The following is a 19584-nucleotide window of genomic DNA, read 5'->3' on the forward strand; positions in this document are numbered from 1 at the left end:
AGGGGGATTTAGAACATAAATATGGTAAAAGAACCATAATAAAAGACATATAAATAAATGTGTATATAATTTGGAGTTGTAAAGATTTTTCTGAGCATAAAAAGGAAAAAAACCTTAAAGAGACTAACAAAGATAACTGTATACATATTAACTTCATTACATTAAAAATTACATGTAAGTAAAATTAAAAGGTAAATGTCAAACTAACCAAGCATTAGTAGCTTTTCTAACTAAGGCCATAAAACAAAATCAAGGTCATAAACAGTCACAGATGATAAATGGCAAAAGAATATAAAATATTGAGTTTCATTAGTAATGAAATAAAAGCATATAGAGATGAGATGCCATTTTCACCTAACAAAGTAGCAAACATTTTAAAAGAGAATAAAAGTAGGTTTGATCAGGGTTTAGGAAACTGGCACTCTCACACATATACTGCTGGTGGGAATACAAAATGGTACCATCTTTATCAACAGTAACTTGTCAATATGTATCAAAATCATTAAAACATGCATGCCCTTTGACCCCAAAATTCCAATCGTAAGTGTTTATCTTAAGGAAATTATCAGAAATGATAACTGATATCTATGGACAAGGGTGTTTGAGCATGAAATGGCCTTAATAAAATTTGCATTTATATAATGGTATACTACAAAAAGATAAAAGTCCTGTTTTTAATTCTCATGTCCTCTGATGTGTTATATCAGCTCTAGGGTGGGGCTTATATAATCTAAAAAAAAAGGATGTTTTTTAAACTTATTATTCCTAACACTACCCACAGGAAATTATCTGGACAAAGTCTTTCTTGGTGGGAATAAACAGAAGTGAGAAGGCCTTATAGCTGAGTGGTAGGAGGACTGGAGAGGACCGAGTGGGAGGAGAGCATGAGTTTTTTAAAAGTCAAGGAAGATTGATTTAGATATGAGAAAGTGCTCTTAATATAGGTGGATTTAAAAAATTACAAAATAGGGCTTCCCTGGTGGCGCAGTGGTTGAGAGTCCGCCTGCCGATGCAGGGGACGCGGCGGGTTCGTGCCCCGATCTGGGAAGATCCCACATGCCGCGGAGCGGCTGGGCCCGTGAGCCATGGCCGCTGAGCCTGCGCATCCGGGGCCTGTGCTCCGCAACGGGAGAGGCCACAACAGTGAGAGGCCCGGGTACCGCAAAAAAAAAAAAAAAAAAAAAAATTACAAAACAGTGTGTGAATTAAGATTCCAATGTTGCAAGAAAAGTGTGTGTATTAAATCTACATTGAGATGTTGACAGGAAGAGAGCTTATTTTTTATTATTTTTTGTAGTTTTCCACTGTAACCATATATTCAGAAAAAATATATATGCTATGAAAAAGAAGGAGAAACAGTTTTTTACAGGTGATTAGACACATTCTGGGCCTTACTTTGCTTCCAGGGCCAGAGCGAAGATGCCAGCAGCCAGGGGTGCTGAGGCAGAGGTGCCTGTGTGGGTCTCTGTGCAGTCGTTGTGCAGGTCAGCACTCGTCTGAGGGGCACCAGGAAAGAAAGAAACATGGGAGAACATGTGAGGAGTGTGATCCTGTCCCCGGGGGTTAGCCCTACCGAGGGCTGCATCTGTTAGGATCAGGAAGCCCAGCTGATTCGATTCCCTACTTCCTCCTCTAAACTACAGGCGGATGTTTGCCATCTGCTGATGTTTTAGCTCACTCTCCTCTATATGCAACTTGTCTATAATTCTGGCGTCAGAATGCCTTTTTCTGGGGATGAAGTCCTCCCACTATGAATTTTTTTTCTCTTCTGAGATTCCCAAATGAAATGCTGTCTGTAAGAAAGGGAGTGTTTCAAAATCACGGTGAATCATGCTGGCCCATTAATCATCAGGTCCATTGTGTTTGGCCTGGCATATTTAGAAGGTTTGCCTCAGGCACAATTCCCTTCTGCCTTCAGATTGACATTTGACTGCCTCTTCAGCAGGAGGAGGTAAAGCCATCCTGATCTGGGCCACTTGAACTATTTGCACAAAACGTGTCTAGTGTGTGGTTTGCACTCACTGTTGACGTAATCTGATGGCCATGAGTTAGTGTCACATTTGTACTTTGATGAACATGGCGAGTTTTTCAAATGAAAGTGTGCTGGACTTAGATCTGGGCTCAAATTCTAAACCTGCCACTCAGTAGATGTGTCCCATGGGCAAGCCACTTGGTTTCCCCATCTGTCAAATGAGGTTGATATTTCTTGACTCCTATTCTGAGGCTGAAATGAGATCCTGTCTGTGAAAGCATTTTCACACAATGTGATTGCACATAAGGAATTACCCAGGCTAATTTTAGCTTAGTGAAGAGGTTGCTGAGATGAAGGGAAGAAACCAGAGAGACTTCCAATTAGTCTGCCTGAGGACCACAGTGGTGTTGGTTGAACAAGTACCTGGGCCAAAGGATTACTAACAAGACACCCACCCAGGCTCTCACACTATGATTTTTAGCTAGAGATTTCAAGGTGTGGGAGGGAGGTGCAAAAAAACCAGTTTGTTCTATTATCACCTCCTTTGGCTTCCCACTTGGAGTCGCTGAATATCTCAAGTTCTGGTAGTCCTGTTCCTCTGGGGGCTGCGGAAGCAAGGTTGCCCTTTTTACCTGTTGACGCAAGTAAGCCCCAGAGATGACTGTGCTGAGGAAGAGGTTTGCGTAAGACAAAGGCTATGTTAGTGCAACTGTCTCAAATAGAATCCACCAGCTGTCTCTTCTATGGCTCATTTACTTAAGGAGGGATCTTTACAAAGATGGAAATTCTTCCTCCTGCTTCACAGAGTGGCTCAGATGAGGGACTGTCTATGAAATGGTGACTCTGAAATGGACCACAGGCCATTTTTTGAAAAGCCACTCTGAACACCCACAGGGTCATCAAGAACCAGGGGCTGTGAATGCAAGTGGGGCACATGTCTGGTAGGCTCCTTTACAGCAGGGTATAAGATATACCTGCCGTAAAGAACCCCTAGGTAGAATGTTACTGTCTCTTTGAGTAATTGAAGATGTGGGCACGAGAGGTAGGCCAGGGCTTCTAAGTTGAGACCATAGTTTTACTGTCTAAACTAGAGTAGGTTGCAGAAACAGGGAGTTCCGGAAGAGTGATCCTGCGTGAAGATCGTAGTTCTGACAGTTTTGTTGAGATGCCATTAATATGAATTTTACACACATTCCAAAGGCTAATTATTAGGCAGGTTACCCACAATCTAATTGGATCATGACCTGGTTTTTTACTGAGATTAGGCTCTACATACTTTAGCTGGTTGGTTCTTTCTGTGTCAGGAGTTAAGTTTGAGGCTTTCAATTCTTAAATGAAAAGAAGTGCCTCTCTTTGTTCTCAGAGCCCCCGAATGGGCCTTCATCATCATGCCCTTGAAGGGAAATCCAATAATTGCCCTTGGCAGTCTGACTCATGGAAACGAAGGCACAGCCACGCGGGGGCTGGAGATGTTCTCTGAGCATATAACCTTCCTAAGCTCCTTATTTGGATGCTGAGAAGTTCACCTCAGGGGAAATTTAGACTGTTATTTTCCTGTAGGTCGTCCATCCTTAGGAGACATAGCCAGTGTATGCTCTGTATTTTTATCATCTGCTAAAGGGCAAGTCAGACATTTTCCCTGCTATTAAAGGATCAACAAGTACAAGGGTGATAAAGCTCCAACAGCCCTAAAATCTCCTTTAAGGCTGTTTTCAGGGAGGCATCACACAAGCTGAACAGACATTTGGAGTCTCGGCCATATGTAATGACAGATTGGTGGCTTCTCAGGGCTGAGTTTAAAAATGACTGAGAGGCGACATCATTTTGGCAGAAGCATCATTATGCCCGGGAGAGAAAACTTCCCAATATATACCCACCCTTCAAGTGAGCAAAGTGTGAGTCTCCCCAGCTGAGACATGAAGCTTAAGCAAATCGGTTTGACCAAAGGATCCTTCTGAAGGCGAGCCGTGTTCTCCTACCTAAGCAGAGAGAGTTAGACAAAAGCAACCTACGATTCGCTGGTCGGTGTAATCCCCGCTGCTGTACGAGGTGGCCAGCGTAGAGGAGCACTTCTCAGCGTACCAGGGGGATAGGCCTTGCTGCGAGGCACTGCTGATGGAGATGGTGTAGATACTGTCCGTGTACCCATCACAGTCACAGTTATCTCCCTGACGCCCCCCATTCCCAGAAGCCCAGACGAAGATAGAGCCCTTTCCTTGTCTCCCCTAAAGGAAAAGCCAAAACATATCACGTCTATTATCATCACTGGGGTCACTGTCACATCCCAATGAAATCCCCAACAAATATATAAATACATGCATGAAGTTCTCAGAAACAGTAATTTGGAGTCTGTTTCAACTCCAGGTCCTCCAGCATCGATACTGGAACTCTCGCGAGACTGTATGTTATAAGCCACTGAGCTCTGGTGCTGCCCGCCCTCCTCCATCTGGGCCCTCTCTGGGATGGCGCTGAGTGAGGACTTTTCTCTTTTTTCTTTATTATGTGGATTCATAATCTGGCCTTCAGCACTCACTCGAATTTCTTCACTGTTCCCTTGGCTTATGTCACTACGCTTGAATCTTTGAACTTCCTTTCTTTCTGCTTGAATCTTCTGGCTGACTGATAGAATGACAAAATCAGGCATTATTCAGATCTGCTTTGCAGCTGCATTAAAAGGGACTCTTCAATTGAATGGAACTCGTCAAGGCTACCCTTTCTATGAGTTTTCAATTTGTGCTCTCCAAAATTCCTACTTTTGTTTCATCCTGTGCAGAACGAGGCCTTAGAATCCTGGCAAGAATGCACTCAACCCCAGTGACAGAGAAACACAACCAAGGCACAAGTATTCATCAGGCACGTGCAGAGAGGGAGGTGGCACATTGCTATATTTAAGGATGCATTTTCAGAGTATTTGAAAGAAGTCTGGGTAGTAGTTTACCTCATGTAGAAATCCAAAAGCAGCAGGAAAATGAGAAAGGACATATCCAGAGTATTTTTGAAAGTAAATATTCTAAGACTAATGAATATCTGTTGAATGTCAGACCCAAATGGGGAAAACTTTCTTAACCCTTAACTTCCATCCCTTTTAAGGACGATTTGGCTCTCTAAATGCACTTCAAATCATAAACAATAACAAGAAGTTCACAACCATTTCTATGCATATAAACTAAGTGTCCTTCCCTTCTCCTCATATTCAAACAGTCAGGTTTCATTTCAAGTGGGTCTGTGTTAAGCATCTCACCTGTTTGACACCATATTCAAAAGCCTTCTGGGCTAGTCGGCCAGGCCCCTCCACAGTTTTCCCATCATCATTAGGGCCCCAGCTCGCACTGTAAATGTCCACATGTCCAGGATTAAATCCAATTGAGCTGGCTTCAATAGCATCCGTCACAATGCCATCGAGCATCCTTATCCCTGAACAGCAAAACAGACAAATACATATGCTGATGTCAGTGTGTACATGTAGAATGGCACGATGCTCTTAATATTCATTTTTTAAAGGACTCCCAAAAGAGTCAAAAATAGGTAACCAGTGTATGTCCCAAATGACTGTGACCCAGCTGCTAAAAGCACAGCAGGGAGATCAAGTCACCGCCTGCATAAGCTTCCTTATGTGCTGTGCTGTGCTGTGGCCATGGTTGTTGTCACTTACAAAATGTCTCCCCTCCCTCTGCTGCCCTGATAACCTGAAAATGACAGGATAGCTTTCAGAAAGAGGCATCAAACAGCTCTCTCTCAACATGCCTGCTCATGACTATACCATGAATGGCTGTGGCCTGGTCAGTGCCTTACAGAGGACTCTGTACGGGAAACCGTGCAGCTTGAAAAGATCTACTTACAATAGGAAACTCACAAATAGGGAACAAACTCTTGTTTCTAAGCACTGATTAAAAATAACCCAGAGGCCATTCTTTTATGTGTTTGCTAAGAAACATTTTCAGGGAACATGCTTCCTTTTCTTCTAAATAATCTCAAGGATGAAATCATTGCCATGGATTTTACTCCTGAGGGGGAATCGGTTTTCATCAGGAGAAGGCAGATGCAGTGGCTCTATGCTTTCCAGCAGGCTGTCACCCATCATCAGACTCATGTATTCAAGAGCCAGGAAGGCAAAAGCAATTTAGACGGATCCAGGCAGCTACCTGGTTATTCCTGGCTTCAGGCTAATGATGCAATGGAGTGCACAGCTTTATATTTTCACACTATTATTTACTATGGAGCTTGGGTAAAAGAACAGGTAGTTGACATGAGTAGTAGAAGTTATATTTATTTTAAAAAAAATTGTTTAAAATGCATTTAGGAGAAAAATCCCAGCTCTGCTATTTACTAGCTCTGTGATCTTGGGCAAACCACTTAACTTCTATGTGCCTCAGTTTCTTCAGCTGTAAAATGCGGATGATAACAGCTCGTGTGCATTGAGGATATACTATATGCGGCTACCATTGTACAGGCCTTAAACATATGAACTCATTTATCCTTATGACAACCATTTGAGGTGGGTGCTGTAATTCTCCCCATTTTACAGGGAGAGAGACTGTGGCCAGAGAGGGACAGGGACTTGCCCAAGGCCACACAACTTGCAGCTGGGAAGCTGGGACTTGAATCCCAGAAATCTGGCACTCAAATCCATCCTGTTAACTTCCAGGATGTGGATAATGTCTTGGAAGGTAAATGATGGACATACAGTAGGTGTGTTTTGGTTTCCTGGAGAATCTTGCCTTTGATTCCTCCTCTATAAAATGAAGGGATGAGATGATTCTCTCACAGACTATAGCTACTTAGTTCATCATTACTTAAAAGCGCATTCTTTTTCTAGGTGATTATGTAATTTGTGCTCCTGCCTCCATTTTCTTTAAATTAACATGGCATTTTGACGATGCTGGTATAAAGGAATCAAGAATGACCCTTAAAATCTAGGAGTGTGCTGTAATAGTGAGAGATGCATTCTATATGCTAGGATGTATATTTATTTGATTTCTGAAATGGAATACAAAGCCAGATTCAAGGTATACTCAGGTAGAGCTTAAAGGAGTTTTACTGTCATTGCCATGTTCTACAATGAATCGTTTTGTTGTGGTTTTAGAAAACAAACTAAATGCAAAATTCATAGTATAACCATGAAAGCCTGAGGCAGGGCTAGTGTGAAGAGGAGAGACAAGTGTTTTATTCTCTGTGAGCCCCTGCAGATCCACCCTGCACCCTTCTTCACAGGAACGTGGATGGCAGCAGTGGGTTCTTTTGTCTTCCCATTGGTTTCAGCCAACTGAAACAGCAGCAGGAGGTTTGGGGGTGAGGGGAGAGTGAGGTACTCATTCCTGGATCCCCCCTGCTTAGAAGCAACTCCATTGTTGTACTCATGGCCACAGCTCCTGTCCAGTGGCTGTCTCATGTGGTCACAGCTTTCTCTCTCCAGTTTCCATGACTACTCCCTCCCCTTGCTCCATTAAGTCTAAAGGTGGTAACATCTGCTTACATCAGTTAGTCTCTTGTTGGTTTCTTTTAGCTCTTGTAAATGGTTCCTTTATTAAATTGCCCTGATGGAACTTACCATATGCTTACCTATAAAGACACTGACTGAAACAACCAGAGATTCTAAATTTTTGCTACCACAGATAACCTTTGGCTCCTTACTATAAGAAGTATGTATTCTTTTTATTGTTTTTAACTGTTCTTTGTTATGAACTAAAGGACTACAGAATTGACAGGCAGGGAAAATCTTCGCCTAAATTTACCTCCTCCTCCTGTTCTCTTAGCAAGCACTCAATAACAAACTCTTCTAAATCAGAACACAGAGAAAATTAGATTTGCTTCAAAAGCTATTCAACATTTCCTTTTCCCACCCAACAAAGACGTATGGGCTATATTCAGCTATCATTTTCTAAGAATCCAGGTCAATTGATTTGCTTGCAAATCACATTCAAGTCGTGTAGCAAATTTTGCATGGAGTTCATTTCTTCCTCTGGTTGTTGCAAAGTCCCCCCACACCACCCCATTTACACCAGGTAATGCAAGACTCAAATTAAGGTGCAAAACTACAGGAACAACCCTTTGCTTTACCTCCAACTTTGGAATTGTATGCAACTCCGACCCCACACTTGTGATTATTTGCTTGCATGGCAATTTCTCCTGCACATCTGGTCCCATGTCTGAGGATTAGAAAATAGGATTTATAAAACGTAAATGAGAACAGACATTGGTGTTGCATATGAATCCATGGTACATGGATATGTTAACTTTTTGTCAGACTTGTTGCTGGTTTTCTTTCCATCGGTATTAGATGAAGTGTAGGTATCAGATGAAGGGAACACGTACTGGAGCCCAAGTATGTGGGTTCAAGTTCTAGCTTCCGCCACAAACTAGTGATGTGACCTTGGGTAAGTTACTCGTCCTCAAAGAATTGTGACATCCCATAAAATATTGTATGCAGAGCACTTAGGAAAGTGGCTGGTATATAGTAAGAACCCAGGAAGTGTTAGCTATTGATACCATCTCAAAGAAATGGTTTCTGTACCAGAATTTTGGTGTTAAAGTGACTCCTCACTTCCCCTCACTAGTGACTTCCTTGGATTAGTTTAACCTGTACAAGTCCTAGTAGGATGTGTAAAACAGAGCCCCCTCTCAAGCCCTCCTCTCCTCCTCTAACCATATACCAGACTAAAACATCTGAAGGTTTCCTGGTACCAAGAGGATTTTGAAATTTTAACAAGACACTACAGGCTATTTGGGAAACCAGGGTGCTCCTGCAACTCTGACTGGGACCAGAAACCTGAACAAGACTAGTTTTGCAACTAGGGACAATGAGGGTAATTTATGATTTCAGAGTGTTTGGGGAAAAAAAAAAAATCCATCTCTAAAACAGACCAAAGTCCACCATTAAAGTATCAATTCTGAAATTCTGGGGATAGTGATTATCTTTTCCCATCACTTCCCTGACCTCAGGAGGGTCAATAAGTTGAGAGAAACTTTAATGTGAATTTGTTTACTTCATGACTTTATTCCATTGTGGAAGCTCCTGGGAGCAGCATGAAGACTGTTAGTGCCTTGGAGGAGCCACTGACCAGATATGCTGACACAGAGGAAAAAAGAGGAAGGGTTAGCTCTGAGCAACTCTGTCAGCCAGCTCCCTTTGAACACTACTGTACTAGACATCAATTAATTTAGCCCAGCATGAAATATAAAAATCCTAAATTGACTGGGTCATTTAAAATAAGCCTGTTTCAATCCCTGGTCTGGGAAGATCCCACATGCCACAGAGCAACTAAGCCCGTGCACCATGACTACTGAGCCTGCACTCTAGAGCCCGTGAGCCACAACTACTGAGTCTGCATGCCTAGAGCCTGTGCTCTGCAACAAGAGAAACCACTACAATGAGGAGCCTGCACCTCGCAACGAAGAGTAGCCTCCGCTCGCTGCAACTTGAGAAAGCCTGCGCGCAGCAACAAAGATCCAATGCAGCCAAAAATCAATACATTCATTAATTAATTTTTAAAAATTGCCATCTCTCAAACCACTAAAAAGAGTTAAAAAAATTCTAAATATTGATACTTGATTTATTTAATACTTGTATTATGAATTAAAGAAAGAATAATTCCTAAGGAAAAAAATAAAATAAGCCTGTTTCACTTATCTTTTTTTCCTAAAATACCAAAGATGATTTCCTGTTCTCCTTCCACTAAATGATGTTCCTCCTTTATGTTACTACTGGATAGGAGTCCTAAGTCAGAACAATGTAATTATCTTTAATTCACAGTCTTCCCTAATGTAGCAGGCACCCACTTCTTTTTGGTCTTCTAGCATTTCCCCCTTTTGGGAAGTGGCCCTCGCTCACTTCTTGTGATTCTCTATCATGAGGCTTGTCCTCCCAGGGAGCATTTCAAGAATTGATGCAGATTCTGGGGGAAAGAATTATATTCTTTCTCAAGAATCTTCAGCTTTAAGTTCCACGTGAGCCATGTGGATCTTGCTACCAGGCAGTGTTCTATTGAGAATGAAGCTAAGTGGAGGTGAGCAGCACTAGGAGATGGATACAGAGTAATTGGTGTCCTGATGGCATACTATTTGAGTTTCTGGATCTTGCAATGCTTGAAGCTGAACATCTCTTGGGGAAAAATATTTTCATATCTCCATTTTACTTAATCTTTGTGTTAGGATTCTCTCACTTGCAACTGAAGCTCTCCTGACCAACACACCCATTCTCTGAGAAATGCATGCATATTGAACACATAGAAGGCACCTTATGCCTGTGGATTAGCCTTCTTTCCTTTTGTGGAAGGGAAAATTCAGTTGCCATCATCGGGGAAATATGCTACCAGAAGTCACCACCACCTGTATTTCCATTTACACAAGATGGAAGACAGCGCCCAAGATAGCGAAGTCTCCAGGTAGAGCCTACAGAATCAACCTGTTGGCAAACATCTCCAGCATTGTACCTCTGTCCTAAAAATGATGCAGTATGACACTACCTATTATTTATCTCTCTTTATATAGTGTTTATCTCTCTTTACATAGTACTATTTTCTTAAAATGTGCAGGATCGTGGTACAAATAGGGGTTGATATCTTTGCCTCCTCTTATCCTCACTTCTCACCTGCACACCTTGAGAAAAAAAGACTTTATTAAAGTGGTTCTATATCATTCTTCCTAGACCTGCAGTTTTCTTTCCTTAAATCAGGCTCTGAGATAAAAGAACACTCTATTATCTTAGAACAATGGTTATAACTGGCATTTAAACAAATTGATTTTTAAAAAATTATTCCAGAAGATAATGTAAAGACTACTGTTGTACTAGTTAAAATATCCTTGCCACACATTGTTATAAAATAGATGAATAATCTGTAATTGGTGTTGAAATACTGATCACAAATTCATGCCAGATTAGTAGTAAGAGTTACCTGCACTTTTAAGATTTTGTTATTTAGTGATTCCTCATTTGATTTGCAGAGGAGAATTCAAATGTAGCTTTTATTAACCTCATTTACATAGTAATAAAGAACAGCAGCAACACAGATAGTTTGGAGAGATAATGCCCTTGGAATTGGGAGATAATAGGTCTCTAACTGCTATAAAGGCCAAGACAAAATGGGGCCATTCATTTTCTAAACCTAAGGGATTTATTTCTGACAATATGCTAGAAGGGTAACTCTACTTTTATTATACATTTTGATAAATGATGGGGATGCTAGCTTTTTGGTTGATAGTCAAGAGGACCCTGAGAGATAGCTGCTTATTGTGTAATTTTCAAATAGCAGATTCTGAATTGGCTTAGAAAATTGTCTCTGCTTCTGCTCTTATCAGATGATACTATTCTTGTCAAGCTTTTTTTCTCAGTGAAAGGAGGTCTACCTTAGTTGCTAAATGAAAAACCTTGATCATTATCATCATCATAGCACACATTTAACTTTTTCTATATACAAGGCACTATCCAAGCCAATTACATATATAAACTTATTTAATCCCCCTAAGAACCCAATGAAGTAGGTACTATTATTACCTCTTTAGTAGATGGTAAAACTAGTCACAAAGAAGTTAAATAATTTGCTCAAGGTCACTCACCTATTAAGTGGAAGATCTAAGATTTGATCTAAATCTAGCTGCAAAGTCTGTGCTCTCTTGTTTGGCCATGCTACACTAACTCTATGCTATGTGCAAGGTCCACGGTCTGCTATTCTCTGGAAGCTCAGAGTTTTCAGGCACAAAATACATACAATTATGTGTTGCTTCCTTGGGGCCTTTGGAACTCTGTGAATTGGGGGAAATGTGGCTATTATCAGTACCATAAGTTGAGAGTCCCTTTTCTGGGGGGGAAGGGAAGAGGGACATCTGAATTTCCCTTCTCATGAGTACAAAACTCTAGAGAATGTCATTTCACCAGGTATTCACCTATCATGCATCTACCACACAAGTTATCACCCACTTTGGATCCTGGGCCAGACCCAGTACACACTGCCTAAGAAGGAGGCTGACACCTTCAGCTAACAGTCTCCTCAGCTGTGCCCGTGTGGTCGGGAGCAGATTTCCCTCTTAGTCTTGATCAAGGGGATGGATTGAGAGTTGTCATTTTTACTTCATTCTAGGAAGAGTGTCCTTTTCTTCCAAGCACTTACTGCCCATTTCCTTAGGAAGCTTCTTTTAGGAGGGTAGGGAACAGATACCTTGTCACCATTTTAGGAGACGAAATAAAAAATAAAGGCAGAGTGAGATGAGTGATTTCCTCAAGGTCATCCTCCCTCCTGGTAATTGGCAAAGCCATCACTACCAGGCAGGCTAACATTACAAGGTCATGCTCTAAAAGAACATGTGTTCCTCCTGGTCTTGCACTGCCCTCACTCAGAAATATGGCTGAACGTTTGTCTCGGGGGGTCCTGCTCTAAGTTCCTGAGATATCCCACTTTCCTCCAAGGGTGCCCTCTCATGGTTCCTTTTGTATTGTTACTGGAATGTTCTAACCTCAAGGGCTGTTTGCTGTTAACCCCTTTAAGAGATAAACCCTAAAAGAAGTAAATGGTACTGAAAGAACCCTCCCCAAGCCTCCCCTTCCCCTCAAGGAAGAAATATACACTCGGAAGTTGAGGCCAAGTCCTGGAGCCCCAGCCTCCCTTCCTGGGGTTTGTTGGCCTCCTGGAGGACAATCCAAAGTAACAACTTTAGGTCAACATTACTACACCAGCCACATGGGAATTCTGAGAAAATAAGGGAGAAGGAGAGAGGGAAACTGAGAGCAAGAGAGAGAGAACTCTATTGACCCTAATTGGTTAATAATCTGAGAGAGGAAGAAAGAAAAGGGAAGCACTTTATGTGGCATCCACGAAGAGCTTTTCCCTACTTGCTCTTTCCATCCCCACTTGTAGCAGCACTCATTTTGCCTTGGCTTTCATCTGCTTTGGTGCAAGTTTCTTTTGGGTGGAGCAAATGAAGAGGAAAGTGTGAATGTCTCCTTGAAGTCTGTGAGAGACATCATTATGCACAAAGATGAGTTTTCACACGGGCATGGACACTTGAGGCTGTGTGCCTAGAGGGTGAAGTTCCTTTGGAGCTAAGAAAAGAAAGGTTAAAATGTCTCTTGCCTTTGGGTCTTTATTTGGCCTCTTGCTTCGGTGGGTCTGGCTCTTGGCCTCACTCGTCACCTTGTGGCTGCTATGGAGAGTTAATTTAGGGGTCAGAAGATATCCTTTTTCTCTTCCCTTTAGCTTTAGAATACCCAGCAGAAATTCTGGAACAGGCTACTAATTAGCCCAATGCCCCGGAGACTGTGTTGGATTTGAGGGCCAAGCCCATGGTATATTTCTCGTCTGGTGCCTTGTCATATTCTTCTGAGGGAACTAGTGAGCATGGTTGTGGCCGACATAGGAAGTCGTGGGGATTTGTTACCTTGGTCATCTATATTTCTCTTCATGACTGACATCAAGCATGTTGCTAGTAATAAACGATTCATAGAGGAATTGGGGGCGGGGGGGGGTGGACTCAGATTTTTATTCTTTATGTCTCAAACAATTTTTTTAAAGCCATAACTATTCAGTAACGTTTGAGGGGAACATTTCATAATGTAAGAAGAAAGTTTAATTGAAATATGGTTCTATAAGCCCAAAGGAATATATAAATAGAAACTTTTGTTTCTGTTTTAAAAGCAACAAAATATTGTGGTATGGATGGTGTACGTGAACATTTTCTGAGAGCTCAAATGTGGATTATATTTATAGTGTAATTTTCTCAAGTAAGATAGAAGCATTTTAAAGCACTTACCCCCACCCCCAAATCCACATTTACTCACTTGTTCTCATTTGTGGGATCATATCGGGGAAATGGATCATGGTCATTGTCGTTAAAATCATAGCTAGCCTCTGGATCCTAAAGAGAAAACAAAAATAACAAGGTAGCATCATAAAAAAAGCAGTACTTTCCGAGCCTTCTATCCCTATCCTATTCCCATCCTGGCTGATAGCTCGAAAGTCTGCATTTTAGAGTTTCTGGCCCAGTTTCTGATCATTTATCATCCCCATAAACCAGGCAGAGGTGATATACACAGAAAAGTGAGTCATCATCCAATTCTCAGTGAATGTTTCCAAACCTCTAGCTCATAGACTCTCATAGGATATGAGAACAGAAGGAGTCAAAGTTCACTTAGTTCAACCACCTCATTTTCCAAATGAGAAAATTGAGGCCCAGAGAATTTGAATGGCTTAATTAAGCTAGAGCCCTAGTTAGTGACACTTTGATGCTCATCTTTCTTAAGAATATAGGTGCAAAGAGCTGGCTGTGGGCTGGGGCTCAGGTCTGCAGTGATCTCCTTCAGCCTCCTCAGTTAAAATAAACATGTAATTTAATTAAAGAGGCTGTGCTTGAAATTCAAGACAAGCTTCCAGGTCCCACCCCCCTTTGCAATCAGATTGCTACACTTAAACATCTTCCACGTAGGAATTGTATCACTACTACTGCTACTTCTCTATGTTTTCCATATCTTTTAATAATTCCTAATCTTTTTCATCTCTTCTTTTCCTTCCTGTTTCCTTTGCTCTTTAGCTGGGGAATGTTGGTTGAGTAGAAAGGATGAGAGAAAGACAAGGGGCAATATTCAAGATGAAACACTGATTTAAAGACCTAAAATATTATGGAGAACTTCATAACCAATTAAGTAAATAACTTTCATTTACTTATTTCCCATTTTTAGTAAACTTTTCTCAGCTTGCCATTTTTGTATTGTGTAGTGCACGCTTTGATTTGCATGGAAGGAATCACATTCACATAACTTCACAATGTGAGAGATATTGACCCATAAGGGATGTCAGCAGGAAGACTGTGAACATGGTCTCAGGCATCAGGCTTGATTTGATTGCTTTCATGTCCCCAAATACTGAGTGGCATAGAGTTTGAATGGCTTTTAATAATCTAGCTGATGTTAAGTGCCTCCCCCTACCCCAACACACATGCTTTCATACAATCCTTGGCTCCAGCAAATTCTTTCAATGCCCAGTGATACAAAAAAAAAAAAAAAAAAATTTATGTGCACTGGCAGAAGGGTGAGGGAAGTGGCAAAACCGTGGCCCGTCATTACCAGGGCTGACATCAGAGTAGCCTCCTGCTTGAGGGAAGCAAAGTCCTAACTGTGTGTCAGTGTAGACAACTCCCTAAGTTGCAGCAATGGGAGGGCTTAGACTCACATAGTTGGCATAGATGTCTGTGTGATTCCACTCCAAGCCATCATCCAGTACAGTGATAACAACTCCTTTGCCTGTGATGCCTTTTTGCCAAACAGGTATCACGTGGAGGTCCAGCTTGGGCAGGGCTGCAGTCATCCTAGTATCTTGCTGATAAAGAAAAACCAAGAAGCATTGATAAAACCATGACTTGTTTGCTGCAAAATAAGAACTGAAGCTCCAGTCTGGAGACCCATCTTTCTTCTTCCTGGGGTCACTCTATTCGTTAGAAGCGGGCAATTAGGTGAAATAAAAAAACAAAGTTAAGGGTGAGACCAAGTGAATCATCAGAGTGCTGCTCTTTTTCCAGTTGTTCCAATGGAAAATCACTCAAAAGGATGAATCACCCTGTGCCCCTTGTCTTTGAGCTGCGTGGCTTTGAAGAAGTTCATCCCTAAGTTGCTTTCATTTATAATTACGTGCTCAAGCTTTTCATCTACCAAAGCTTTATTTGATGTCCCATGTTTCCATCTCCCCCCAAATCCTGAGCCTCCACTGCCACACTGAATGTACTTTATATTGTCTGGTTCACAGCTCTTCAAGGATGTTTTTATAAATTTTCTAAAAGAAAAGACAGAACCTGGAATGCCCAGGAGGCTGTGGTCTTACCAAGACTTGCAATCTAACTGCCTATGTCCAAGTATTAGTGATTTAGGGAGTAAGTACCTGTGAGAGAAGATTTGGGATTTGTTTTCAGATAATTTTTCTGTTAGTTACTGTATGTGGGACTGTAAGGAAGAAGAGCTAGACAGCAAGGGAACACAGATATGAGCACATCCCCAAGCATTCAAGAGAGATGCACTAGAAGAATGCCTGCTTTTTAGTGAAGAGGTCAACAAGATATTTATAAATAACAACAATCAAAAGTATCAGTGAATGCATTGGCCCCTGGTTGATGTCCTCAGAAAGAGGTGGGGGCAAAACAAGAATTTACTAGGCCAACATGAAGCTGAATCACAGGAGGCTGGAACTACACACAGATTGTTGGCCAACGCCAGAGAAGAAGGACTCTCTGTCAGTCAGAAGAACGATCATAGAGTGTGGTTGTTAAGAATATGGCCTCTGGAGCCATGAATTATGCCCCCTCCGCTATAATTACGTGATTTTGGCAAGTTATTCAACTTGCCAATGTCTCTGTCTCTTCATCTGTTAAATGGGGATACTTACTATACCTACAACAAAATGTTGTGTGAGAACTAGATGAGTTAACTCATGTCAAACATTTAGAATAGTATTTGACACATAGCAAATGCACCAGTGTTAGCTAATGAGTCTCTTCTGCTGCAAGGAGTAGGTATTGCCTAGGTTAAGAGAGTTTCAATAGGAATTGATCTCCTTTCCCATCCATTATGCAACAAGGATGTCTAAGCGTTAGCTTATGGTTGTCATGAAAATTCATCTTTTATAATATTCTCAACAATAAACACTTCTATTAACATGTATTACTACGATAGAGGCTTAACATTAAAACAGAGGAGAGCACTCCGTAGGCAAGCAGGAACACTTACAGTTTCTCCACTAGGTGCCTACATTCCAACAAGCATTTGATAACTATCTTAAAGGTAGAACTGGTTCGCAAGTCTGGACCTCTGCAGATAGATGCCTTTTATCTTTCCTTGTGTTCCTTCCTTTAGCCTAGTTCAGAAATTCTCACCTGTAAGCATGTGCAAATTGCCTCTCAGGGCTATATATACTGAATCATGTTCACTGTACTCTTTGGGTGATTTAAAGGGTTCTCAAGAGAAACTTTGATCAAATATGTTTTTTTGCCATGAGTACTGTTTTGGAACCCCTAACTTGCAAGACATGATTCTTCTGTACTTATTCCAGATAAACTTAAGAAGACAAAAGGCAACAACCCCTCCTCTCATAGTAGCTAAAGATCTGTGTTTCAGACATCCTCACATAGTAAAACAGAAGATCCAGATCATGGAAGGTCCCGTCAACCCTAATCTCTAGGTAACACAGCCCTCTGCTGAATTATCTATCATTAAAAAATCTGTTGTGCAGATATAACAAATAACCCAGGTCCTACACAGTCCTCCTGTAGGTACTTACCAAGTACCACTGCTGATTCCACATCGGATCATTGAAGAGATCTAGTGCTGAGTCTCTTAGAACTGAACGTTTACTTCTCTCTTTTTCATACTGTTGTTCAGCCCATAGCACCTACAAGGAGTTTTAGAGCAAAAAAATCAACAAATAGCCACCTCTGGTGTAATCATCTTCCCTCTAACTAGCTCTAGTACTCTCTCCATCAGAGTTCAGGCAGCTCCACAGTGTTTTTGTTTGACTATAGATCAAACTGGCAGCTCAGTGAGAAGAAGGGATTGCCCACTGGTGAGATGAACATTTCCTCTATTACAGTAAAATGTACCTTTAGGGGGAGGAGAAGCAGTCAGTGAAGTGATGATTCCCTCAAATTATTTACACTGTGATTACAGTGGAAGTAAAAGTTCAGCCTGCTTTCATCAGCAAATGGACCATATTACTCACTTTTATATTGAGGTTCCAGGGTTCTGTGGCAGAAAATTTGTGCATTTTCGTGGAATGAGTCAACAAGCTAAGAGATCCTAGAACTGCTGTTATGTTGCTCTTACAGCTTAATTTCTCTTTCTTTATATACAAAAATAGAAATTGCAAATGTGACAAAAGACAAGAAAGGCGCTATGTCTTGGCAGATTTGAAATTCTGCCTCCTCTATTCTTCAGCCTTCTGTTTAAGTGTATTTAATATGAGAAACAGATCCAGGGTGATGAATGGGCACTACTGACCATGCACACTTACCATTGATTTAGTTTCATATATTATGCAGACACCTGACAATACAAAAATTACCTTCCCCACATTTATAGCATAATCCTATTATACTTGAGGCCCTGAGAGGGTGAGGGGCTGCCTTGTGGTTATATTCATGATGAGATAATACCATGCTCTAATTTTGCTGAGCAACATGACTCTTTCCTACCCAAAACATATCCTCTCTTCTGTACTCATGATGATAGTCCATGGTGTGATAGGATATTTTTAATGTGAGAATACTAATGAGTCAGATCCAAAAATAAAAACTGAAAAATAATTTGCAACTAAAGGATAAAACCATCCACTAAGACTGTCCTGAATTTCCAATTAGAAAATGTACTGCAAACCTATTATAAACATTGGGAGGGACTTGAGAGTTGGAAATCAGTCACTATAATTTATTTTTAAAGTGCCTGTGTCTTCAAGCGTAAGTGTTTTGGCTTAAAATACCTCAATGCTTGGAATATACTGCCTGTCTTCTGAGTTGGTCTTTGGGAACTGGCTGCTAGGGAACAAGTACTAATCTTTGAGGGAGAGAGTCACTTACAGTTGGAGATTTCATTAACAGGCTTATAAAGATAGCTTATTGCTGCATTTCAGAGTGCTAATTTGAAAGAATATCATCCCTATCAAAAAAAAGGAGCAATAAAATGAAAATCAAAAGCAATTTTTAAAAAATGGAATATAAGAGGAGACACTCTGTCATCTGATCAGATAAACATCCAATTGTTGGAAACAGTGTTATGATTAATGTCATTAACTCCAAATGCCATATTAATCTCTGTAAGAGCAGACCAAGTGGAACAGAGCAAATTAATGGTGTCCTTCTATTATGTATATAATAAGTATCATGTGCTTAATTGTAAATAATCCTTTTGATTTGAAAAGGGAATTAAAAATCATCTAGTCTAACCTCCTACTGCAAGCTTCAGTGTGTTCTAGGGTTTTTCCTGAACTAAAGTTATTCTGGGTATAACTTTTCATAGGATTATATAGACTCCTTTTTTATGAAGTTATGCTGAAGAGTAAATTCTTAGCTCTTCTTCCTTATGCTTTGAGATTTCTCCCCCAAATCAATTATTAAGGAAATATCTAAAGAATAGAACTGGGCCATCTCTTCATTTTAGTGAGATACTGAGTAATAGTAACAGTTAGGTCTGCTCCACTCTATCCAATTTCCTCCTATTAAGATGAGAAGGAAGGTCAGTTTTACTTTCTTGTGCATTAATGTCAGGCATGTATTTAGGCAGACAAGGAAATCTCTCTCTTGTTTTGCCCAAGGACTAAGCCTAGCCAGAGTGCTAGAAGTTGCCCTACCTTCAAAGCCCACATACAATTAGCCATCTGCCTTGGGACAGCGAAGAGAAGATTTCGCTGGACAAGAAACGTTTAAAGTAATGTCCAGGGCCTCTGATTAGGTCTCTCACTTCTAGCCATTAACTTGGGTAAAAGCCAGCAATGGTTGTTTGTGAGCTGTGGTGTTGCTGTCTGTGGTCCTGATACAGCATTCTTGGTCTGGGTTTGGTTGCTTCGTTCATGTTTGAACGCTGGTAACCCAGGCCCAGTCATTTCCTACTCTCTTAATCTGTCTTCCTTTTCTTCTTTTTTTTTTTTAAATTC

At 41.0% G+C, this 19584-nt stretch overlaps 2 protein-coding genes across 4 annotated transcripts in view; one reads left to right on the forward strand and one right to left on the reverse strand.

Annotated features, from left to right (window-relative positions):
- LOC307184301 (uncharacterized protein) overlaps nt 1-19584 on the forward strand; it is a 594345-nt gene that overhangs the window by 427745 nt on the left and 147016 nt on the right. The gene's annotated exons all lie outside the window — the stretch shown is intronic.
- The window catches only part of PCSK1 (proprotein convertase subtilisin/kexin type 1), a gene marked incomplete at its 5' end in the record, with an annotated part of 40165 nt that overhangs the window by 16106 nt on the left and 4475 nt on the right, over nt 1-19584 (reverse strand). For both annotated transcript variants that reach the window (XM_079917668.1, XM_079917669.1), the window contains 7 exons: nt 1396-1496; nt 3985-4197; nt 5214-5386; nt 8030-8118; nt 13740-13816; nt 15127-15273; nt 17221-17331. In XM_079917668.1, the coding sequence (XP_079773794.1) occupies nt 1396-1496; nt 3985-4197; nt 5214-5386; nt 8030-8118; nt 13740-13816; nt 15127-15273; nt 17221-17331 (911 nt within the window). The remainder of the gene's footprint in view (nt 1-1395; nt 1497-3984; nt 4198-5213; nt 5387-8029; nt 8119-13739; nt 13817-15126; nt 15274-17220; nt 17332-19584) is intronic.

This window comes from Stenella coeruleoalba, assembly GCF_951394435.1.
Source record: "Stenella coeruleoalba genome assembly, chromosome: 3".
In the NCBI taxonomy this organism is placed as follows: Eukaryota; Metazoa; Chordata; class Mammalia; order Artiodactyla; family Delphinidae; genus Stenella; species Stenella coeruleoalba.